This window comes from Ambystoma mexicanum, chromosome 2q, assembly GCF_040938575.1.
Source record: "Ambystoma mexicanum isolate Mex_15411 chromosome 2q, UKY_AmexF1_1, whole genome shotgun sequence".
NCBI lineage: Eukaryota > Metazoa > Chordata > Amphibia > Caudata > Ambystomatidae > Ambystoma > Ambystoma mexicanum.
This window is the reverse complement of record NC_090924.1, coordinates 1,317,250,147-1,317,276,012: the sequence shown is the minus strand read 5'-3', so window position 1 is coordinate 1,317,276,012 and position 25,866 is coordinate 1,317,250,147. Positions and strand designations below refer to the sequence as shown.

At 41.0% G+C, this 25,866-nt stretch overlaps 1 protein-coding gene across 1 annotated transcript in view; it reads left to right on the top strand.

The window, feature by feature from the left end:
• The window catches only part of NEK10 (NIMA related kinase 10), a 2,768,076-nt gene that overhangs the window by 1,955,934 nt on the left and 786,276 nt on the right, over nt 1-25,866 (top strand). The window contains exon 30 of the mRNA XM_069648774.1: nt 25,330-25,384. Within this exon, the coding sequence (XP_069504875.1) occupies nt 25,330-25,384 (55 nt within the window). The remainder of the gene's footprint in view (nt 1-25,329; nt 25,385-25,866) is intronic.

Sequence of the window (25,866 nt, the reverse complement as noted above, 5' to 3'; positions counted from 1 at the left end):
TTGTACATATTTTGGAAAATAAAACACGTATGTTAATTCCAAACCAAATAAAGTAGATCCACAACTACCAATGTAACGCAAATTTTAACAAAGCATACCTCATACTCCGGACCAGTTGCAAATGAGGAAGGGATTGCCGTTGAAGTTCCAGCATTCCCCTGTAACATAGTAATTGTTTTAATACAGACGTAAAAACATAATTAAAAAGAAAACATCAGATGTAGATGATGGTCCATATTGAGAGACACTGCTGCACCCCACTTTGTTTCAATAACTAATATTATGCATAATCTTAATTATGCTTTAGTTCAAAGTAGACCACATGCATGTATTGTTCAGTCGCATATAAAGGATAATTATAAAATAATTATATGCTAGGTGAATGAGGTTGCTGTTGACTCCTGAATAGTGATCGATGATGAACCTTGCTCCTTCGTTTTATGTATATATTCAGAAAAGAGTCCAATTGAAAAGGCACAAAAGTATTATGAATCTGACCACATCAAATGCTCTAAAACATTACTAAATGCATGTCGTTTCTACGTAAAGAAACACATTTAAAAAAATGAAGCGAGTACGCAAAAGGGGGGATAGACCAAGTAGTCTTAAGTGAACATTTTTAAAAATACAGTGCATTGTGTTGCAAGTGCAACTTGTGTAATATAAAATCAATGGAAATATTCCTCAAAACGTCAAAACCGTTCATCATGTTACCTTTTCCACACAGTAATTCATTAGATTGAGAGGTAATTGAGAAACCTTGGTATAGAGACTACTCTTTTTATATACCAACATACATAACACATTCATCGTTGACTACTTACCAGAGCCAGCGTGTGCTGAGATTTAATTGGAACTGCATTGGAAAGTAATTTGCTAAGGCGTCTGGGGCGACGCTTTTTAGTGTAGTTGGATGCTTCATACATATCATCTAAGAAATGCATGCTGAAGACACGGACTTGATTGCTCCTCACATCATCCAAGACATCCTTGGCTCTGCTTTCAACCTCGGACAATGGAAATCGGCAATTTGAAAGCCATTTTTATATTAAATCTAAATCCTTTGGGAATACATGCAGGACTGTGCCAGGAGTTTTGACATGGCTCACAGTAGGGCAATCAAAAACGATACATGAAGGAATTCTTGAAATGTCTGTAAGATCTGTTAAAAAAATATAAATAATTATTAAAATGAATAAAGTATCACTGTGAGCAAATCAACAATCACATCGCTTTGTTTGAAAAAAAATGTAAAACTCTGTAACCTTGTCTAATTATCACAGCAATCAAATTAGTCAGAACTCAATGTTATACCGCAAATTGTAACGTATTACTAGTCCATTCAATAAACTTTGAGCCATCAAAAGAAAACATGCATTGAAAACATGGACTATGAAACATTACATTCTGATACAATGCTCTGTAATGCAATGTGCTAATTCCAAAGATAAAAATACATAAAATGTTTGATAATGGCGAACTCTTTTGAGATTAAAATGAGAATACGGTGTACATTGGGTATAAAGCAATTGAAACTTTCAGAGCAGCAATTGATTAACCTACAGAACGAAATAGTTGACCAACCCTTACTTGGACGAACAGATGAGCCGATTCAGCAAGCCTGGTAACAAGTAGATGGATGACGATTTCCTTGTGGATTGCAGAGATGTTCCCTAGGTAACTATCAAGGTGTGTCTAAAGGCTTAGAAACGTGGGTGTGCATATGAATGTGTGATGTGTTCATTGACACCCAGTAGGCCTTGATGCAATGTTTGACATCCTCATATCCATCCAGCCCGCACCCTCGGCAGCACACGGTCATAGGTGTGAACCCCCATTGATACTTGAGGTGGATGGATAGGCATAAGGCGAGCACAAATGGTCTGAAACAATGTTCAAGGGATACATACATATGTTGATTGCAGGTACGGGGGTCTTCAAAGGGGAGCCTGGAGACACCAGGTCTGCGGAGGCCGTGTGGACAATGGTCGCAGTGCAGAAGATCCCTTTGAGGTGTACATGGTGTTTGGCACTTTAAGCATCCCCATCCAGCCAGCCCCATCGGAAGCGCACGGTCATATGTGCAAACTGCCATTGATACTGGAGGAGGATTGATGGGCATGAGGCGAGCGCAATAGGCCCAGAACAATGTTCAATGGATACATACATATGTTGATTTCAGGGATGGGTCTTCAAATGGGAGTCTGGAGACACTGGGTCTCGAGAAGCCATGTGGACAATGGTTGCAGTGCGGTAGACCCCTTTGAGGTCTATATGAGGTTTGGCACCTTGAGCGTCCTCATGCATCCAGCCCCCTCAGGAGTGCACAGTCATAGGTGCAAACTTCCATTGATACCGGAGGGGGATGGATGGGCATGAGGCGAGTGCAAAACTCCACCAAACTTCTTTCATAAACATCCTAGACGGTTGGATGTGTTGTTGACTTACTGAAAAATTCAAACAACTATTCAAATGAACTCCTTTTCTTTATTTACTTTGGTAATGTTGATGGCACAAACAAACCACAAATTGCTTTGATGTGGTGGCGGTACTGTGTGTAAAATCCCTTCTACTGTCCGTTGTCACTGGGGAATTTCGTGAGAATGGCTTGAACGACACAGGCAGGTATTACTCGTTGAAACCGGAATCGAAGCCTTCCATGAATCCACCATGTAAACACATGATAGGCCACAAGCCTGTACCACCTGTGAAAGAGAAACAGAAATATTTTACTAGAATGAACCAGAAAACTTTACTTATTTAGTTTGAACCGCATTGTTACCGTTAAAAAAGTAGCTTTCAGAATAAAGTACTTGTGATTTGAAGTATTGATACATTACAAGTTTAAGCAAGAACAGTTTGGGACCTAGGGAAATATTGTTTTTAATTTCACTGTGAAAGAAACATAATTGTTCAGACGTTAAATCTAGTGATGAATACTCTGGTTTTATATTACTGCGAGAAATGTATTCAATTTACAGAAGAAAAAAACATTTGTCAGTGATCAATGGAAGTTACAATGATGTAGGAGAACAACATCAAATGTTGGCCGTCTCAGTTGTCGAACATACTTCAGATCTAGAGTAAACCTACTTGTTACTTTGATTTTGAGGGCAAACTGTTGCTTGAAGTTCCATCATCATCCGCAATGCGGATTTTGTGAGGCAGGCTACAATGAAGTCATGCAGCTCGGTAACGCATAGCAGTGATGTGTCTTCTTCGGCGATGTAGGCCAAGCATCCAGATTGTTCTCTGCAGCAGTAGTTCTGCACTTCGGTTGACATAACTTTGCAACAATCACAGGTACACCAGAGGGAAACGTCTTCCATGAAACTGGGTTCAGATTCCCGTGATTGATCATCATGGCTCCCATCCGATTCCCCATCGTTTCCGCTTCTTTCTCTTTCAATTAATTCCTCCTCTGAATTGGGCTGATACTGGTATGGCTGTATTGTTGCCATAGTTCCTGAATATTGAATAAGTACAAAATCAAAAGTCAGAAAAATAAGAATACGCTTGTTTGGATACAAGAACTACTCTTAAAGAAGGAGAACACACTGCCATGTTACAAAAACCCATAGTGCAAAGACATGAACAGTAGGCATAAACTATGAAATTTCGCATGCACACATGTAAAAAATAATAAAAAATAAGCATTATAAAAGTAGAATTTAAATATGGTTTGGCAAAGACATTTGTTCACCTTCACAAACCCCCGATGGACAGACCGGAGGAGAAAGTGTGCCCAGAGGTGCATCCACTGAAGGGAGCAAGTGGTATGTTTAGTCCTATTAACTTGGGAGCACCCTGTGCAGGATCCCATTCATGTTCAAGCCCTACCATACCTGTCATCCCGCAAAAACATGACTTTAGGGAACCGTCACCCAATGAGTTGGAAAAAGAACCCTCGGTGGAGGAGTATGAATCAAAAATAGAATCATTTGCTGTCCTTACTTATTGTGAACCTCTTGGATAAAGGGCATGAAAGAACCCATGGGGACATTCAAGAAATGAGACATATGTTGTCTGAGTGCTCCGAAAAACTTAGTAGATTGGAGGGATTTGTACATGCCCAAAGCATCTACTCTACACCACAATGTCCAAAAGAACAAATGCTGAAAAATGAAGTTGGGTCTCAAACAGAAGAGATAGTAACAAATGGCATGAATGAGGAAATGTGTAACTCCACAAAGCCCGGGCTAAATTGCAAACCGCTTAGCGGAATCTTAGATTTGAATAAAACTGCCTCTGGTTTTGGGGAAATCCACCCTTCGCTAGAAAACAAGGCTGGAGAAATACAGGAATTGTTGAGACTCATATTAATTAACTCTGAAAAAATCAAACTGGTGGAAGCCTCCAGGGTTAACATCCCGCAACCTAATGGAAATCCAGACATAAACACTCTTGATACAAGCATTGGGAACAAACCTGATAGCCCTTCCACATTACTGAAAGTAATGGAGGAGGAGGCAGTCATAAATAATTACCTAAATCATTCCCAGAACAAAGATCTAAACCCGGAGACAGACCCCCCTTATGTGCATGTTATATCCCATAGAGAAAAAAAAATGAGAGCAAGGGCACTTAAAAGAAGGGCAAAGAGCGAGGCTGTTGCTAAAGAAATGAAAATCAAGAAAACACAAAACCAACCGGCTACAAAAATAAAAAACTCTACTGCAAACATCAAAGACATCTGTGCCTTCTCAGGGGAAATGGGAATCTTTGATTTTACTCAATTAAATGAGGAAAGCAAGTTGGCCCTCGAGGTAAAGGTAGCCTTAGGCACGCCTGTAAAGGGGATGGAGGATAACCAGTCGAAATCGGTAGTGGTAGACCCCCTGAGTCAGAGGCCATGAATCATAAAGGTACTATTCCAAATTCCCCAAAACAAAATCAAAAAAATGAACCATGTAAAAACAACAAAATTGAACCAAAAACATCAAACTTGATTAAAAGTGAAGCAATTAAAGATAAGCGAAGCATCCAACAATTCTTTACTACTAAAAATAAAGAAAGTACCCTGAGTGTAAATGGAAAAATAGACAAAGCCTCCTTGAGCAAGGAGACAGAGACTCCCTGTACTACTGATTTGAAAGAGGGGGGTGAAGAATCAAGAGTAAGTGATGAGAGGGAAACAAATGTAAAGGTGCATTACCTGGTCTCTAGTGAGGACATAAAAAACCTGGTCCAGGAAGCTCTCCTTAAACTCCTACAACATCCACCCAAACCTGACACTTCTTTATTGATCCTGATGCCGCAGTTGGACAGCGAGCATGAGGTAAATAAACAGGGGAGGGTAATTTCTGCCATGGATACAGAAGTAATCAAATCTCAAACCCCCCAGGAAGAAAAGGCTCCTGAAATGGAAAATCGGACAAAGGCGATTGATATTGTAACAAATCAGGAAGTGGAGCCAGTAAGGACGCCTGTGACTGTTCGCAAGCCGGTTAACATTGGTGAGGGGGGCGGTATCCTGGGTTTTGGAGATAAGGAATTTGAAGACAAAATCAGAGAAAAATTTGACTTGTGGAATTAGGACAAAGACAGGGAAAGAATAAGAGACCCTAATAATGAGCCCGCCATCCCGCCTATAACCCGAGGGGGGGAAGGGAATAATGGGAATCTGATAAACAAATAAAGTGGGAAGAACCTAATATTATGTCTTAAGGGGTTTGGCCCGAAGATAATAGACACTGGAGGGAACCAAAGTTCATGGAAGATCCTAGCGTAATGCTGAACTTTGTCCTTACAGTAGGAGGGCCGCCATCATTACATCGAGGGAGAATTCTCTCCCTGTTCAATGAAATTCCACGCCTCTCCCTAATAACATCAGCGGACATCAAGCTCGTTGATTTTATCCACCCCGCAAGATACGATTGTGTGAGAATCGTTTTCTACTCAAGGACAACTTATGAACTTGTGATGGTAGAAGGGGCAGCCCTACAATGATTCGGGTACGATATAGTGGATTTCAGAAAAGGTATAGAACCTCATGGGGCTGGGAAAAAATGGGACATCCCTTAAGGCCATATGAGAACAATATAGAGGGGTATAACACTCTTCCTGGGAAAGTCCTAAATGAAGTGGCAGAACTCAAAATGCTGGCAGAGTCTCTAAAGGAATCCTTGGGAAAGATACAGGCATTGAAAAATTCCAACTAAAGCATTGCTAGGCTGGAATTGTTGTCATGGTACTCAAGAGGATCTCGCCCCCTACTAAACTCAAGTAAGGTTTGCTCGGATTTGCTCAACCACTCCATATTAGCCATCCAGGAAACATGGGCAGTAAATGTCATATCCTTAGATGGCTATACCACCTTTCAAGAATTAGCCCTAAAACAATCATTAGGTAGACCTGCGGGTGGCCTACTAATTGCCATTAAGAACAATGTTAATCTTAACATCATAAAGAATTTTCGAATAAATAGTGGCTGCATAGGGGTACTTGTAAAGGTGGATGGGAAGGGCGCCGGGAAGCATTTACTAATTATCAACGTATACTGGCAACCAGGAAGGGACCTAATGTCTTCTATTGAGTCGATTGGCTTTACTATCGATGAATGCCTTGAATTGAACAATGAGCTCTATTACATCCTATGTGGAGATTTCAATTCAGAAATCTGCATTGAAAAGGAAGGTGGTAGGGAACTCGGGAGCCTGTCCAAAAATAAAGGGTGGGACTCGAGAAAACTTGCTCAAGGGAACCTATGGGCCCAGTTTCTTGGATGCTGGGGGATGAGATGTGCAAATGATTTAATGGAGGGATTAGGAGATACTACAACATGGTCAAGCGGGAAGTGGAAATCCACTGTAGATTATATTTTCGTCTGTACAAAAACATTGGCACTTATTGATAGATTCTCTCTGATTGACTCTATGGAAAGTGATCACAAGATGTTAACAGTCTCAATTGCGATGTTGGAAAGCGTGGGTGAGGACCTTATTTATGATGTACCGGTACTCCTTAACGCCCAACATAATAGAGTTGTGTGGCACAAATCTAATATAACCAAAATAAATAGATACTTTCAGGAGGATTTTGACAGTTCCATATTCTGTCACAAAAAATTGTTGTATACCCAGAACTCCTTTGCGGGGTACGTCTCTTCCGCAATCCATCTAAAACTTGGGGAAAAAAATAATAAAACAGTTGTGAGGCGACAAGAGCCTCACAAACATGTTTTCTCGGAAGAGATGCAGCGTCTTAAAAAAAAAAACGAAATCGCGAAATATGCGGTTTACTAAGCCGACATAAACAAGGCCTAGTAAAGATTGACGGGAGGGACCTAAACCGTGTAAAAAATAACTGGAAAACAAAAGCTAGATGCTTGCGTGATCAATTATACCAGGAGGATGCTACAGAGATGCTGACATCACTGAAGGAAGTGAACTCCCGCAGGTTCTGGACATTAATCAATAAGCCTGGATACATACAGAACAAAGCATTAACTACCTGTGTAAGTGCAGAGAAATGGAAAGGACATTTTGGAGCACTATATTCCACCCCAATTTGCAAGTTGGAATCCTCCATCATACATTGTAGATACCCCATGGAACATCACATTTGACGTTAAAGAAGTTGAAAATCGAATCATTAGATGCTCATCCTCCAGGGCCCCGGGGCCCAACCGGCTTAGTAATAATGTCATGAAGGACAACCCTACATTATGGGACAAAATGTTATTTCTTTTATTTAAAGATGTTTTACTTACGAGGACACCTCCAATCAGTTGGAAAATGGCTTATATCGTGCCCATTTATAAAAAAGGGGACATGACTGCTCCAGCTAGCAATAGGCCCATAGCTCTTTTAGATGTCGCTTCGAAAATCTTTGCAGGAATTGTACTTGAACACATTCAGACGTGGATTGATAAATTTAAAATCCTTTCACCTTTCCAATTCGGTTTCAGGAAAAACGTAGGAACTGATGCAGGAGGCCTAATAATTAACATCTTACAAAACACTGCATGGACTCCTGGCAATACTCCCATTTATGTCGCATCTATCGACCTGACTGCTGCATTCAACCTCGTAGACAGGTCAATTTTGTGGGCCAAATTGGACCATTTGGGAATGCCCCCTTCGTTGTTATCTATTCTCTATTACATGCACGAGAATACTAAACTGAAAGAACGACTCAGCGCTGAGGGAACCCTAACCCAGGAGATTCAGGTCACAAACGGCCTTAGGCAAGGGTGCTTATATGCCCCTACCCTATTCAATCTGTATTTTTCGGACCTGGGTAACAATTTTGTAAATCTTAACGTTTTCTCACCCAAAATTGAAGGCTGTAAGCTAATGTGGACGGCATATGCCGACGATGTTACCTTATATGACCATACTCCGATTGGCCTCCAGCGACTTCTATCAGCTTTCTATAAATATACGCACCAAAACGCCCTCATAATCAACTTCACCAAGACGGTAATAATATGTCTTTCCAACAAGAAAAATTCCAAACATTCCTCGTGGTTTTTAAACAACGAAAAGCTGTCAAGATGCTCCTCCTTCAAATACCTTGGGTATCCTATATTTGGAAACAAAAAATAAAGCAAATTTAAGGGATTACTTGGAGATGAAAACTAGAAACATGATTGTTCAACTCCGCAAAATTGATTTGAAATATGGCAAATTTTCCCTTTTACCCGTCATTCGGCTATACAACAATAAAATTGTAGCACAGTTCTGCTATGGACTGGAGCTGATACCGTCTTGGTGTAGATATGAGGACGTAAAATATGAATCCAAGATAATTAGATCCATGGTAAGCTGTCTTCCTAAATGTATCCCTATAGGGGCAATTAGGTATGAGCTAGGTCTTCACTCCTTAAAGAGTGTTCTTGAATGGAGAAGACTATGCTTATACCGTAAATTGATGACGAGCCACGAAGGTACACTTTACAACATTCTGGGAAGGGACATCAAGAAAGGTGTTCCCTCCTCAAACTATCTGAAGGATTTGATGGAGGAAGCTAACACCGTACTTGATAACCTGGGAGTCTCAAGAGACCTCTTAATCAATAATCCTATGAAAGTAAAATTACTATTACTACATGCAGACTGGAATCATACTGTGGATGAGATTCAGAAGACCAAACTCTATTATCAAATCGTAAATATCCATAAAAAGATGGGCGAACCTGCTCCATACCTACTTCAATTTCCGAATAGAGACTGGAGGCAGACCTATGTGAGGTTTAGATTTAATGTGTTAGAAACAGGGGAAATCTTGGACATCAGGAATGGCAATCCCAAGGGATATTCTGTTTGTAAGTTTTGTAAAGAAAAAGATAACGTGGAATCATTGTGCCACTGGTTGACGACATGTGATGGGCTCAGACAAGAGCGTATTGGGTACTTTAGAAAGTTTGTGCCCAACACGGAGCGAGTTGATCTGGAACTCCTGTGGTGCGATATGTTATATGGGGAGAGGGTGTCCCTACAGATTGCGGTCATAAGGTTCTTGAAAGTGTGTTGTGAGGTGAGAACATCACGAAATCTGCTGTAACCAACAAGAATATAGTCCCGCATTAGCTCTCTGGGAACCCAGGTCTTAGGGAAAAATTTGATCCAACAAGCTTAATTGAGTTATAGAGAAATATCATTACTCATAGGAATTTAAGTATCTTTTTATACTTTCTAAAATGATTTTATTATCATGATGAATTACATCATTTTAGTTTTTTTTTTAAATATGTCTTTATATTGTTCTTAAGTAATCATGTTGGAAATCATTTGTTAGTACTGTTTTTTGTATGTTGTAACTAAAAATGTAATGAAATGTTTATATTACATTCATGTTTGTATTGTTATGGTTGGAATCTAAAGATTATTTTTTGTAAACGTTACTTTGTAACTATAAATAAAAATAAAAAAATAATAAAAAAAAGACATTTGTACATAATATGAGAAATGTTTAACTAAAAAGCAACTACTGAGTATGATCAGTTCAGATAGTGAAAGTATCTGCGGGGCGTCAAACAGAGCAGAAACAAGTCACAGATGCTCGAAATTAAGTACACTCACACGAAGGAAAAAGAAACTCCAATGTTGCGTGATCGAAAAGGGTTTGTTTATACTTGTCGAGGAAAGAGGCAACTTGGCATTTCCATGGAGATACATCAATAGCTCGTACACAGAGGACGTTGACACGAGACGTGCATTGGTGTTGTGAAAAGGGACGTAAGTGCCTTGCAATGTCAGTTTGAGGGGCGGGCGATCTATATTCTTGCCGCGAGGGCACTTGAATTTAGGGTGATGTATCAACAGATAACATTAGCACAAGATGCGGCGCCCAACCCATTGTTTTCACATGTGTAAATGTGAGGAAAACGAAGGTAGGATGCACAGGATATATATTTAAGATTGATTACAGTATGCTTAAAAATACAAATGCCGATCGATTGGGCCAATAACATTTATGAGTGAACGTCCCCTTTAACAAATCTATTCACTGTAAGGCACCACTGTACCTATCCTCCTCTATCCAACTCTCCAAGCCTTCTTGTAATGTCTGCTTTGCTTCCTTGACAACCCTTGTGGCATGTCGCCCTCCTTGTGCTTTCTCTCACCTCTGCTCTTTCTCTCTTCTTGCTCCACTTGCATGAATTTCTCTTCCTCTGGACATCCAAGAAACAGTCCACACGGATTTGTTCAAAGCCAAACTAAAAGCCTACCTCCTCGCCTCTGAGTTACCCTCTTAACCTAACTCTCATCTGCATGCTAGCTAACATTGTTCCCTCACCTCTAACCTGTCTCTGTCCCTCACTTCGTCTGCCACTCTAGCACTTCACCCATCGTTCCCAGATCCCGAGCACAGCTGGCTGCACTTTCTACCTGCACTTAAAAATGTCCAATGTTTGTTCTCCTTAATTGTACGTACGTGATTATTTTGTTGATGAAAATTTAGAATCCGAAAATCACTAATTCAAAATGCCTGTCATGAAATAATCATGTACATCGCCCGTGCCCGCTATCCCCCCGCCATCCCCATAACCTTAAAACGTACCTTCTGCGGTGCACTTATCTACTGTTCCTCTTCACGGCTCTTTCCCTGCAATGCAAGTTCTGCCTTCCCATTGAGGGGCGGAATAGCTGCGGCAGGGTATAAAAAAATACATTTTTCTTAAAAAGGAACAAATCTTTTTTTGTTCCCCGCTTCCCTTTTTGTTGAAGAGGCAGACACCATGGCAACCCCCGAAAATTCCTATAATGTCGATAAGGGAAGCGGGGGACACCTTATTCGACTTTTTGGGAATTCGTTTTTTTTTCATTATCGAATTCGACAAATTCTCCCTTTGTTTTTGTTTTCGATTTTTATCTGCAGATACCTCCTTAATCTATGTGTATCCACTTGTGTACTGTCTTTGGTGATAGTTCTATTTACTCCCCTCCACAACATTGTCAGAATACCCCTCAAACGCCCAATTGTAAGAAGTGCACTGCTTCCCAACAAATATGATTACTTATCTACTATACATTCTTTTGTGATCAAAAGAGCATTGTTCATCCTGTATATAAATAAATGAAAATAAAATAAAAAATAACATCAAAGAAGTACATCACAGTACAATGGATTTAAACTATTCCTGTGTCCCATGGCCATATAGTCTAGCAAATGTAGTAATTAAAATCAATCCTAATCGATGGGTATATCTTTTAGAACAATTGTTTGAAAATGTAATTAGGACTTCTGTAATGCAAGCATCTTGTGTGGAGTCTCTGGTGGTCCCCATTTATAAAAGAGGAAACCGAGAAGATGCCTGCATAGAGTTATGGCTCTGGTAGATACCCATAGTACACTTTTGGGTTTGCCTATACTTCAGGAGTTCAGGAAATGTGTAAGATATTTTTCAGACTGGTGATGTTCACATCATACAGTGATGGTTTAAAACATTTTCAGAAAACGTCTCTGCAACCAAATGCGCCTCCATTGTTTGTGTAGTTCCTTGATTTTACCACAGTGTTTGTTAGAGTGGAATGTTATAAGCTCTGGTAAAAAAATTGTTGGGCAATAGATAGAACAATTGATTTACATACATAAGAATGTAATGTTAAAAATTAAGATTGGATATAAGTGGGTTGTTTGCCAAAACTATTGGAATGTGGCAAGTGTTCCCCTGTTGTTTCTTTCTTTCTTGGTTTGGACAACGTTATATATACTCGGTAGCGTATATGCACAACCTAGTATTGTTTGATATGATGTCTATCGGTTTACAAAAATCCTCAGATGCTATGGCAGCATATTTTAAAGAAATTTGATTTGATATTAATAGAAAGAAAAATAAAAGAATGTATTTTACTTGTAAGGAAAAACATATGTGTTACATTTGGAGACCAGTATCACAGTCATTAGAATGTGTTACTGATTTTTTTAAATTTAGGAGAGCATATAAATAGTAATCCCATAGAAAACACTGCGAATGAGAACATCTTAAACAAAGTGTGTCCTGCCTTATGAGCTATAAGACATTTTGATGAAGATCATTACTGTCTACTCCAAATTATAAAGGCATACCATTTAACGATTTCTTCCCGGGTTTTATATGGAATAGAAACACGGTTGAGATTAAATAAATAACTGGTTGAATGAAATAGGAGGACGTTTATGGTGAACTCTACTAGGACTTCCTGGGGGATGCTTATGTATCTCATTATCCCTGAGCTTGGTTTAACCTCATTAATTACTCTATCTTGAACAAAGAAGTTATCTCTCTTTCTAAGAATAAAAATAACTGATATCAGTGTGCTTATCGTATTAAAGACATTTTTAGAAGATGAAGTACACCAGAGTACAATGGATTTAAACTATTCCCATGGCCATATAGCCTAACAAATGTAGTAATTAAAATCAATCCTAATCGATGGGCAGATCCTTTAGAACAATTGTCTGAAAATGGAATTAGGACTTCTGTAATGCAGGCATCTTGTGTATTATTGTCTTCCCTGTGAGAAACCTGAAGGTGTTGAAGGGACCCCCCTTGAACGCTCACACCAGATAGAATACAACCCGATAGAGAAGAAAGGCCCTAGTCAATTTTGTAAGGAAAACATGTTTAATCTCACATGCCGATGAGAACAACAGCAAAGAACTCTGCTGCTAAAAACGTTCTGCCGAAAGGTAGTACAAGCAGAATCTTATAAAGGGAAACATTGCAATAAATGACGCAATACATACAGTAAAAACCTGCAAGGCTTATTGGATGGACCATATACATGTACTACCTCTATCCATCAGGAATGCCAATTTATTGGTCCCAGCCCAGTCCCCATCTATCTTCCATCATGTGGGCGCTGCAGGGCTCATCTTCGTCTCACGTCGAAGGTCAGAAAACAAATGAATTATACTCCTACTATACAGCTTTTTTGATCACTCATCCTGTGCACTTGGCAGGTCTTAAGACGGACACACAGGAGGTTCTGGGGCACTCTAACCTTCACACACATATTTCACTCACTTCCTTTGTCCTCATAGGAGCTCGGGCATGACTGGAGATTTTTATGGCCTCATGGATTTGGGCCTAGTGCATGCAATGCTGCATTTACCACGCAGGCCTTCCCCTCTACCTAGGATTACTAATGTCTACGCAAAAATAGCATTGCCGCCCCCACCTTGAGCCACACCATGTAGTTAAACTATAATTAATTATATTAACATGGGGTTCTGCTGGACAGGAAGAAATCCCTCTCACTGTCCCTCCTCCACCCAGGCTCATCACAGTGCCTCAAATGCATCTAGCCTCACTTTAAAGCACCTAAGGGGGGGTGATAGGGCTGCCCTCTTCTCAACAGTCGCACCCACTAGTCCCCGGGGATCTGTCATCCAGGTGGCCAGCACACGGCCATCACTTTTGCATCCAGTTCCTGGGGGTGGACCAGTGTGGGAGGATCACCTGGGTGAGGAGATTTTGGGGAGTGGCAGTGACGGCGAGACACAGTATCCCCTTCCCTGTAACACCTGTACCCCATCCCACCAGGTAGGTTACTTAGGAACTCCACCCCCCCTTCACAAAACATACACTTTCTCACAGACAGCTCACTATGAGAGAAAACGGGCTAACACCCAAGCCGTATACCTGACATGTCCCAATACAATAGTCAGAAAGGGTCAAGCAATCACTGCCTATCACGCACACCTGACTTCCATTACACTTCCCCACACGATGAAAGGCAGAGTACGAGGGCACACTCTGAGGGAGGCAAAGCACACAAGGAAACAGCAGTTCCAAGATTGCAGTTTTACACAAGGAGAAAGACGGCGAAACAGAAGGGGTTCACAAGGAGGGAAGTGCCCTTGACCTTTTTATGACAAAGAACTGTTACTTTCATGAAACCTCAAGAATAGAAAGCATAAGACCAGGAAACCTAGATGAAGAATCCTGCATTGTGTGTCGGAGGTACCCAAGGCCCTCCCGCATTGATAATCAAGGCAGGGAGAATTGCCTGCAGCCATGGTACTGTCCTTCGCTCCCACAACAAAGCAGCACCAGTAAAATCAACACAGCCGGTGAGTTGGGGAGGCCGATACCATACCGGTCTATTTTGAAGTCAAGGATGCAAGTTGCACCATTGTATGGTGAGCGCTGAAACGAACAGGTATGAAACGCATTTGATAACCAACATGAGTAAAATTGAACAACAGATGAGTGATTGAACTTTAAAATCAAGATACAATACCTTTGACACAGTGGTCCGGCACTGCATACATGCTCATTTGAAGGTCTCTGTAAGGTAACCAACTGAGAGGGGGCAAAAGCTAGAGTGGCAAAGGATTGTAAATCGAAGTGGTCCTGCAACGGGTCAAGCAAAATCCTGCGCACAATCGAAAGTCTTCGATGTTGATACAGTAATCAAAGTTGATGACAAAGTAGATAACGTTGGTCTGAGCCCGAATGAGGGAGATCAATTGAAAACTTTGTGTTAAAGCAATTTTGTGTTAAACTGAATTAATATTGGTCCGAGCGCGGCAGCGGGAGACTAATTGAACAGCGTGTTGAAATGGATCTAAGACCGGCTGAGGGGGAAGCTGGGTGAATTGTGAATCACCCAAGAAATTGAGTGAATTCTTAAGAGGATAGGCCCTTACTGTTTGTTTGTCGTATCAGGCCCTCTGAAAAAAGAGATTTTGAAAGGCAAAGAGACTTTGGCATGGAAGGCCCTGATGCTAATGTATGAACTGCAGCCTTGTGCTAGAGGAGCCAGAGACTGTGCTAAGCTCGAGTATGTCACCTTGTCCCATGCTGAAAACGTGGGAAGGGAGGCCTACGGCCTGAATGGTTTAGGGTCATTTGTTCGAATAGTCAAAGTTTCGAAACAAAAGTTTCGAAATCAAAAGGTACGACATGCTATCTTTAACATGGAAAGTGCATTTAATTCAAAACCAATCCATCGACATGTTAAAAGTAGCATTTCTCTGCCTTTTTGTTTGTAACGTTGAAACGTTACATGGAGCTGCCCAGTGCTGAAATTACAGGACTGGACAGCTCCATATAACGTTTCAAAGTGTTTTGTGTATTTTGCCATTAAAATGCCTTTTTTCTAACTTTGAAACATTACATGGAGCTGTCCAGTCCTGTAATTTCAGCACTGGACAGCTCCATGCAACTTTGCAAGGTTTTAGTGTATATTGGGGGGGTTCCCCCCATCTCCCCTCCCCAACCCCCACGCCACCCTCCCACCCCCAAACCCTAACCCCAGTTTCGAAAGGCAAACATTCGAATTTTTTTTAGATCAAATTGTCATTCGAAACTTTTGTATTTTAAAAAAAAAGATTTGAAAGTTTGCCTTTTGAAACTTTTGTAATCGAACAAATGACTGGACACCGGCCTGAATACCCTGACATATTATTTTTTGAACACTTCTTTCTTTTACATAGCATTGTTTCCCACACTATTTGTATTAGAGGTAAGGATTGGCAATAGGTTTTTTGGTATAGGCCCTTTTGTTTTGACAAGATACAACTAGGACTGCGTTATTATTATTTGATGGTCGTAGCTTGCGCCCATCTTTAGATTTATGATTAGATGGGCATTTTTCAAACCCTTTTCGAAGTTCAATAAACGCCCTTGAACTGTGGTCACTTGTGTCTGTTTTACTGTTGATGCCATACCTTCCTTACATCACCGACAAGAAATGTGGACATTTGTGCAGAATGTAAAAACAGGTTTATATGATATACAGTACAAGATAGATTGGTCTCTTCAAAAGCTTGCAATATTTAGAGGAAATAAAAAAAGGTTTGTGCATGGGACTGGTGTATGCATGTTAATCGTTTAGGGAACAAATACTTATTTAGGCGGTATGCTAACGTTGTCACTGCATATAACAGGCGGCAGGCAATCTGATGTCTATTTATTCCCTAATCAAGAATATAGACCACTGTATGTAAAATTTCATCATAATCTGCTTGGTTGTATTGGTAAAATCTTTAAAGAGAATAAAAGATGAAATACTTGTAGAATCATGAAAACATCTATGGAATGTGGTAGGACTGAAGTTAATTGGTAGACTTGCGGAAGTGCGGGTAAGTGTGGTCTTTAGTGGACACAGAGCTCATTGTGTCGCGAGGAACAGCGGATTAAGTCAGTCTTCAGTGCTTACAGACTCATCGAGAAGAGGAAGAGGAGGACTGAACCTACATGACCCCCTTCCAGCACGGAGCGTGTGCTGAAATGCAGGCAAGTGTGGTCTTTGGAGGACACAGAGCGCATTGTGTCGCGAGGAATAGCGGATTAAGTCAGTCTTCACTGCTTACAGACTCATCGTGAAGAGGAAGAAGAGGAGTGAACCTACATAAGCCCCTTCATTTCAGAGCATGCGGAAGTGCGGGCAAGTGTGGTCTTTGGTGGACACAGAGCGCATTGTGTCAGGAGGTGCATCGTATGAAGTCTGTCTTCACGGCTTACAGAATCATTGTGAAGAGGAAGTGGAGGAGGGAACCTACAAAAGCCCCTTCCAGCGCAGAGCACACGCGGAAGTGCTGACAAGTGTGGTCTTTGGTGGACACAGAGTTCATTGTGTCACGAGGAGCAGCAAATTACATCTGTCTTTTCTGCTTAAAGACTCACAGGCTCATTGTGAAGAGGAAGAGGAGCAGTGGACCTACAAAGCCCCTTCTAGCACAGTGTGGTCTTTGATGGTTTGTGATGTCAGGGGCATTGAACTTTACAAGGTTCTACAAGTAAGTGATGCTCACCAATACTATCTGCTGTTGTAGCCTAATTTTGCATCTGTATTTGGCAACACAGCACATACTGCGTTCATTCCAAAATTCCAAAATGTTGTTATCTAGCCTCCATCCCCCTTCCCTATTCCGGCCCCTCCTGACCCTCCTGCCACAGCTGTCTCAGCTTATAACCTTCACATTACTCTAGCCATTATCGAAACAGATGGTATAATTCTGCAGAAGAGCATGGTTAGTGGACAACAAACTGAGAACATTTCTGGGTCTGAACATATAAGCAAAAAGAAACAGGTAAAAATGTTCTGTTAAATTGCAGAGCCAGTTGTGGAGGTTCATGCAAACTTGAAAATGTCTACTAATGCTGTCCAAGTGCAAGTTCATGAGGAACGGGTCGATTCTATAATTTTGGACAAATCGTTTGTGCGCGTGTGCCATGATGTGGAGGTGGCTCAAACACTGGATGATCAACTGCTAGTAAATGGGCTCCAACCATCTTTCTCAACACAGATGCATGGAAATGGGATACCCTTGCTTACTTTGGTTGCCTATGAATGCACACCTACGTAGGGAGTCAAACATCCTCCCCAATTTGGAAATTCTGGGCCCGTCCTCGATTTCAGCACCTCACTTTGTCCTAGAATCCCTCCAAAGACTATATGACAATATAAAAGACCTTGCCTTGAAAATTCTACTAAATTGACGATTGTGGACAAAAACATAAATACATAGATGGAGTCATATAGGCTGCCTGATACAAAAACCTTGGGTGGGGATGCTCTGAATCTACTTAAAACCACAGACCAATCCGTTCAGGAGGAGGAGCCAAACAGCCCTAATCCTTTGCTAGAATGCCACCGTAGGCTCAGTTGTTCGCCAGGTTTATTTGCTATAGACAACAAGGATTGTATGGAGCCGGACTTATCTGCTATAGGCAATGATGAGCAAAGTAAAGTTAACGATGAAGTACCTAACATGGAACATGAGTTTATTGCTCCTATTAGGGAAAAACCAAAAAAAAAAGAAAGCTCAAAAGGCTCAACAAGTGAAAAACCTCAAATATTTACCAAATAAGAACAAGAATAAAAACAGATCTTCAAGGAAGTTCCTCCAAGCCTTGCCATTTGAATGGTAAATAATCGATCTTAATACTCAACCCCTGAGCACCTCGTTGGTTGCTGATTCCACATAGAATTCACTTGCCAAAGCTAATCCAGCTGCAGGCAATAATAGAAGGAACAAGTCAAAGAGCACTAACTCCAATCCATAGAAAATTACCACTTTCTTTCCATAGGAGAAGAACATTGAATTGACCACCGCCCAGTCAGATCCTGAATGTGCTGACAATGCTCCTCTAGATGTACAAACAAACACGATAACAAGATTTCACACGACAAATAAGGGCCTGACTAATGACATGAATAACCCAAAAGATCTACAAGGTCAAACCCAAGGATGAGAGAAGACTCCATGAACCTGTTTAGTAACCAACTCAGTCTAGGCAGAGGCCTAGCATCTTTTGACAAAAGAATTGTTGGTTTTGAAAATAAATGGTGAGCTTCACCTGAACAGGACTAGGCTGCCACTTATTTTTGCTATGATTCCTGCTTTGCGCCTACTTCACACGGGCGATATTGATTTGGTTCTTAACCCCGAGAGTGGCAGTGATAAATTGGTGATACATTTTTCTTCACATATGGTTCCAAGGCTTGTCTGGGAGCAGCCAGATGTTTTCAGGTGCATGGGATTTGATTGCAGAGTGCAACGTGAGTGTGTTACTGTGTGGTTAACCTGACCATTGCAGTCTTTTTTTCTGCTTTGTTCCCGTGGCTTTGCCTTCTTTCTTCAGTGCGGTCCCTGGAGACAGACCCTAATCATTCAAAACCTGCTGCTGAGGTGAAGCGCAGCGGAGTTCAGCGTGAGTGTGTTGCTTGGTTCCTGTGATTCATGGTGTGCGCTGAGTGGAGCTGCTATTCTGCACAAACAGGATTTGTGGGGCAGCTTCCTGCTAGATCCCTAAAGAAAACTGTATTGGAGAGTGTTTGTGGATCTTGAAGTAAACGGCAAATACGCAAGGGTAACCAAGTGTATCCAATCTCTGTGACTCTTTTTGCATAATTTATAAAACTGTACCCTGAACACGCATCGGAAAAGGCCGAAGTTTAGGATAACCCATATCTGGCAAGTGATCAATTGAGCCATGCTGCTGACGACTTAGATTGTTCTTACAATGAATGCTCAATTGCTATAACTTGAGAAGTGGGAGCCTCAGTCTAAGAGACGATCTATAGGCTCATGAGATGGATGAGACATCCTGTTGCGAGATAAAGGGGAAGACTATGATAGTATCGTACTCGATGAAGCGGACCATTTCGAAAGCACTTTATAAAAAAATAAGGTCCCACAGGGTGGGGGAAGTGGAGGAAAGGATGTTGACCCACTGTGATATTTCTCAACGACGAGGAGCTAATTATGAGGCATTGAGAGACTGTGGGAAATTCAGGTGGGAGATATTAATAACCCCCACATTGCGACACCGGGCATAGATAGCTCACCAGATGTCTTTATCCCAGATCACTCAATTAACCAGCGACAGTTGCCCTCAGAAACGGTCCATGGAGGAAATACATCTGAATCAACTCTCTTGGCGCTTAGCTTTGTGTTAAACTCCCTGTCAATGTGTTTGAACCGAAGTCCAGTCACATTCTGGCACGTTATTGGAGCTGACCAAGGAGGTAGGGGCTTGTGAATCTTCTATGGAAGGACTGAGTGGCATAATCACCTTCTTAGTGTTGAATACTCTTAACTCTCTTAGGCCCTCATTACAACCCCGGCGCTAAACCATGGTGCTATTAGCACCATGGTTGGTGCCGGTGTTGTAACGAGCCCGCCATAGTGGAATGGGGAAATATCGCCCCATTCCAAGGTTGGCGGGGCGGTATTTCCCCATTTCACCATGGCCCTTCCCCATTCCCATTTTTGCCCCATAGGGCTCAATGGGACTGGGGAAGGCGCTAAGTACGGTACCGCAAATTGCGGTACTGTAATTAGCACCAAGGTCCCTTTGCAGCACCCTACTTTAACGGCTGGTAAAACCAGCCGTTAAGGTCGGGTCCCGCAAAGGGACCTCGTAATCAGGCGTTAAGGGTTTAACGGCGCCGACACCTTTTACGGCGCCGTTAAACCCTTAACGCCAGGGTCGTAATGACCCCCTTAGAGTGGAAAATCAGGTCCAGTCTACTACGATCAAAGAAGATAAGGACTATCTGATGGATTTCAACCGACAATTTGAACTCACGGGATCAGAGATTAATTGTCTTAGGGTGGAGTTTTCCCTGATATGCCTCCTGTAAAACTAATCAATATTCCCACCTTGGTAAAAGAGCCTGAGCAGATTCCCCTGGATGACACATCTCTCTCACAGTCGTTGCTAGAAGAATTTGTTAGGCTGGCTCAGATAATGAATGAACTGCCTGAATAAGAAAAATAGATACACCTGGGGAGCTGCCGTTGATACACCAGGCACTGGGGAAGAAGTAGCTATCCGGACGAATTCGGGGCTCGCTTGCTCTGAGAATAACTCTGAAAATCCAACAAAATAAGAACTATAACAAGCGATGAAATGGTCTCTATTTCCACAAAAAAACAAAAAAATCAAAAACAAGTGAAACAAAAGAAGTCTGGGAAGAAGCACTTATTCAACGTATTAAACAAGGTGGTAAAAATGGAACAATCTGGGATACTAGAAGTGAAGATTTTAAAACTCTCATTTAGCCAGCTTTGCACATTCGTCCCACTTGGAACACCCAACCACCCTGGCAAACTACTGGCACATAGAGATCTTAGACACTTCTAGTAAACTATTCGCGCCTCTGATCCCAACGGACCTAAACAACTGGATAACACGTTTGGGAATTCTTTCTCGGTTTCAAGTTGGGTTTAGGCGTTTCATGGGCACTTTGTTAAGTGGCACTAGTTTAGGCCATGTCTTGGCAGAGGATAAAAAAAGGTGCTATAGGAAACACATATATTGCATCTCTTGATATTTATTTTTGAATTTGTAGAGCGCACTAAACCCATAGGCATCAAGGCACTGGTCACATAATTAAACATCACATTACATCACAACATCACAGGAACACATTATTAGAAAACATGAAAGTGCAAACAGTCTTTAGGAAGAAACTCTGGTAGATGAAACATCCTAGATGAAAAGCAAATTAAGGAGTTTCCGGAAAACCCAATATGATTGTTTTGATCTGAGGTTGTCTGGAAGGGCATTCCAGTTCTTAGTGGTGATGAACGGGAACCTCAAACCCCCTGACCTCTTGAGTCTAAATCTAGGGGGGGAATAAGTTGGTGAGTATAGAGCAAACGCATAGGCCTAGCTGACTGAGCCTTGAGGAATTTCTGCCACAAGTACCTATGGGCCGTGTTCGCAAAGCATTTATGGGAGATGGCCAGAGATTTGAAAATAATATTAGTAGCGCCTTCGATAGAGTTAATAGGAAGAGAGTCTGGTGTAAACATTTATCCAGGGAAATACCTGCCACCCCCCCCCCAGTCCGAATTCTTTCGCTTTTACACAAGGACACTTCAACAAACATCAGGTTGACCATAGAGGGCTCTTTGACCAAACCTATAGACATACACATCGGTCTTAAGCAGGGGTGTGTTTTGCTCCCAACTATTTTTAATCTCTACCATGCGGATGTTGATGACTTGTGGCTATCAGGCACTACTTATCCAGTCAAGTTGAGTTGTTCTAAACTTGACAGGTTGGCTGTTACGGATGATCCGCTTTTTTTTAATCAGACATGTATAGGCCTGCAAAGAAAGCCGAACCTCTTTTTTGCAAAACGCCATAGACAACATCCTCTTAATTAATGGCTCCAAGTCAAAAATTATAATTTATTCCACACAAAAATAAAACGGAGACAATGGCATGGAATATTGGATACCATCATCTCGAAAGAGTCCCATCTCTACGTTACTCAGGATTTACAATCTACAATTCAGCAACAATGGTAGACTGAAAGGATAGATGAGAGCCAAGGTACAACCCTTGATTGCCCAGTTGAAGTGAGTACATAATAAGATGTGTAGATACTCTTTGCTTTCGATTTTGCGATTTTATGTTGCTAAAATCAAACCGAATATGGTAGGAGTGTAAGGGTGTGAATACAGCTTGTAGACTTTGCCACAGGAACGAAGATATGGAAACTCTTAAGCATCTGGTCATTTATGGTACTGCCATTAATGACCTGCAAACTCTACATATTAGCGGTTTTAGGTATGCACATTTTGAAATGGCAGAGGAATCTTTATGGTCCTCCTTGAGGCAGGCAACAGTGTTTCTCAGATAATAGATTTGTACCGGTTTTTGATTAATGTTTTAAAAATATAGCATATCGAAATCTAAAGTACTGTATTTTCGTTTTGCCCCTTAGGTTTTATGTTATATGCACATTTTGACATATTGAAATGACATTGGAATTCCTATGGTCCTTCTCGATGCAAGGCAACATTGTCTTATTGATAATAGCACTTTATAGATTCTTCTCTAAAGTTTTTTTTTTAATATGGCAGGTTGAAATTGAATGTACTGTATGTAATGTACTGTATTTTGTCTTTGCACCTTGCACTTTGTCTTTTGATGGCTTAGTCTTAGAAGTTACTGATTTTAGAGACTGTTTATCCAATACTAGATAGTGGAAAGCACCTGAATTAATCTTAACCCATGTGTTTTTTTATAGATGTGCTTTTATATAGACATAGTGTATTTTATTCTACTTCTTCATTTTCTCTTTTTAACTTGGGTTTGTATAGTCTGTTTGTGAAAGGTTTTATTCATAAACCATACCACAATAAAAACAAAAAAATAGGTAGAATGTTTTAGTTGATTTGTGGTAAGAAGTGAGATGATTTATTCTGAATCCTTTTGGGAATTACACGTGAATGGTTCATTCTTGCTATTTTAAGATTGTGGAAGGACATTAGTATACTTTTAAATGAAAGGGAGAATTGATCATTGGAAATGTTCATCCTTTATTCTTTGTATTTACGAATGAATACTTTTTTATTGTATTTTATTTCTCTAATTTGGATCATATGTGTGCTGTTATGTATTGCAATTAAAGTGGGAGGTTTTATATAAACCATAACACATTATTCAATACATTATAGTGAATTAAACTCTGCACTGTATTATATGTTGATTTATGGTTTTTCCAAGATAGCTATTGTTTTCATGATTGTCTACAAAGCTGCTGGGGGCTTGAGTGCCAGTTCTTTGTGGGCATATCTTGCAGAACAAAATTGATATGTTAATATAACTTTTTCTGAATCATACCAAAGTCAGAGCCCTCACGTGTGCCCTCATGCCATGGCCCATTTACTCACCTCTCGCTGCCCAACCTCTATCCTGTGTGAAATTCACAAGTATGCAAATGACAACTCGCTGATTTCCGGAGCATGCATGATAGGTGTGGGTCAAAGAAGTTAAAACACAAATAAAGATGCCGAGCAACCAGAGTTTGACAGATTGCAGACATTATTGGTGCATTCAATTAAGGCACACAAAAAGCAGAGACCACACGGATGTCTAATCTGTCATCAACTGCCTTTTATTTTAGCCTGCCCCTCCCACATCAGTTTTGGTCATGTGACTGTGTATTATTTCACATGTCCTTCCATCACATAATGTCCATGGTGCTTCCATCACATAATGTCCATGGTGCTTCCATCACTTAATGTCCATGGTGCGACACCACAATGAGGAACTGGAACTATTGGGGTATCAAATCTACAATAACAAACCTTTCCAAGGTCAGTAGGAGTGACTTTGCTAATGTTGAGGATTAGCCTTGTTTATCTTCCGGGAGCGTTACAAAAAGTTCTATATTTACATGGACTGCCCTTTTTTCTTTGCCAGTTACCATAAAGAGCAAGTTGTGCACATTTTATAACATGATTATTTGAAGGTCATCACGCACAGAGCATGCACAAGTTCCAAGTAATTTAGTAGTCAGTTATTCAATGGCTAGCCCCGCCTCTACAGGGACGTCATTTCACCAAAATGCCAGGGGTAGGGGAAGTGCCATCACATGACCATTGACCTCTGATGACATCGCAGGAAGTATGTCATTTGACCCCCGCCTCGAAGTGACATCACGGAAGCGATGGAACACGACCTTTCACCCCTTGACAAAACAGGAAGTGACATTACATATTGTTCCAAAGAACAGAACGAAAAATATAGTTGCGATATCACTATACTGTTATACATTTCATACAAGAATGGATCGCCATATGTATCATTAAGATCAGTGTGTGCCCATATTACCAAATTAATGTGAATGCAAGCAGACGTCCAAGGCCAAATGATAATTATATGTTATTATATAGCACTTACGCTTAAGCGCTTTATATAGAACAAATATACATACAATATCACCCAACCTGTGTTGGTACTCATTTATCGACCTCAGAAGGATGAAAGGCTGAGTTGGGGTGTTTAAGAACAGGCTAAATCAGTGTCTCGCCCCCTGAAGTGTCCCTGGAAATAAACCTTTATGGGTCTAGCAATTATTGGATAGAATTCCAGAAAGACAAATGATGTGTTATTCCTATTCTTTCTTATTTAGTGTCACTGTTCAAAGTGATACACTTAAGGAATGTCCTATTTTTTTAAGAGGCCTGAACAAGAAAGTCAGCCACTCCAAAAATAAAGAGCCACATGACACTGGCCACAGCTCAGGAGCGTACATTAAAAAAAAAAAATAGGGAGACCACACTGATAGCAAGGGAGACCTCAGGGTGGCGACCCCCAAATTACGTCCCTGGTATGTAAAGGTGGTTTTCTCTTTAAAGGAGTCCACGTTTCGTTTCATTTGCACCATTCGGTCCCTGAAACTGCTGCGAGTGTCTTTCTTACCTTCGGGCTTACCTTCGGGCTTGAATGTGGTTGTTTACACATTAAAACAGTGCAGAGCAAGTCACTGTTTGCCAAATGTCTCACTGACTGACTGACTTACTCTATCAAAAGTCAAGTCATCAACTGTCTCAGATGAACGAATTTTATGCATGTGCTAATGTAACATGTCTCTCACAATACAATCTCAACAACTCCCCCTTTCTCATTCGTTCAAGGATCTATGAAACGCAGTGTCAGCGCTTCTGAAGGAGAACGCCAGCCTGGGGCAAAGTATGTATGATTTAAGATATTACACGTATAAAGTTATTCCCTGCTGTAGCGAGAAATGATAAACTGTTGGTACTGCGGGGTGTTTCAGGTCAGCGTTGTTATTAAAATCAGTATTTTATCTCTGCTTGTAAAATTGTGATGAAACCAGGTCGTTTTATGTGAAGCAGTAATGGAGGAAGGTGAATTATTGTATTATTCGTCACTATTAATGTTTGCAAATGTTTTGGACGCCACTGCAACCTAAAAGCAATTGGGCATGATAAATGCCTCTTTCTTGAGATGAAAGTGTATTTTCACGCTGTATGGCAGTCGTTCTGCTGAAGGCGGAGGCAAATGCAAAATGTGGGAAAAGGCTTGCCCATAGCCAGGATGCTGGGGTTCAGCCAGGAGTGTGCTCCATGCTGGCTGATTTACCACCAGGCAGACCTGCAAGTGTGACAATTGCATGCTCGCCAGCTATACACATTTCGGCAGTAGGCTAC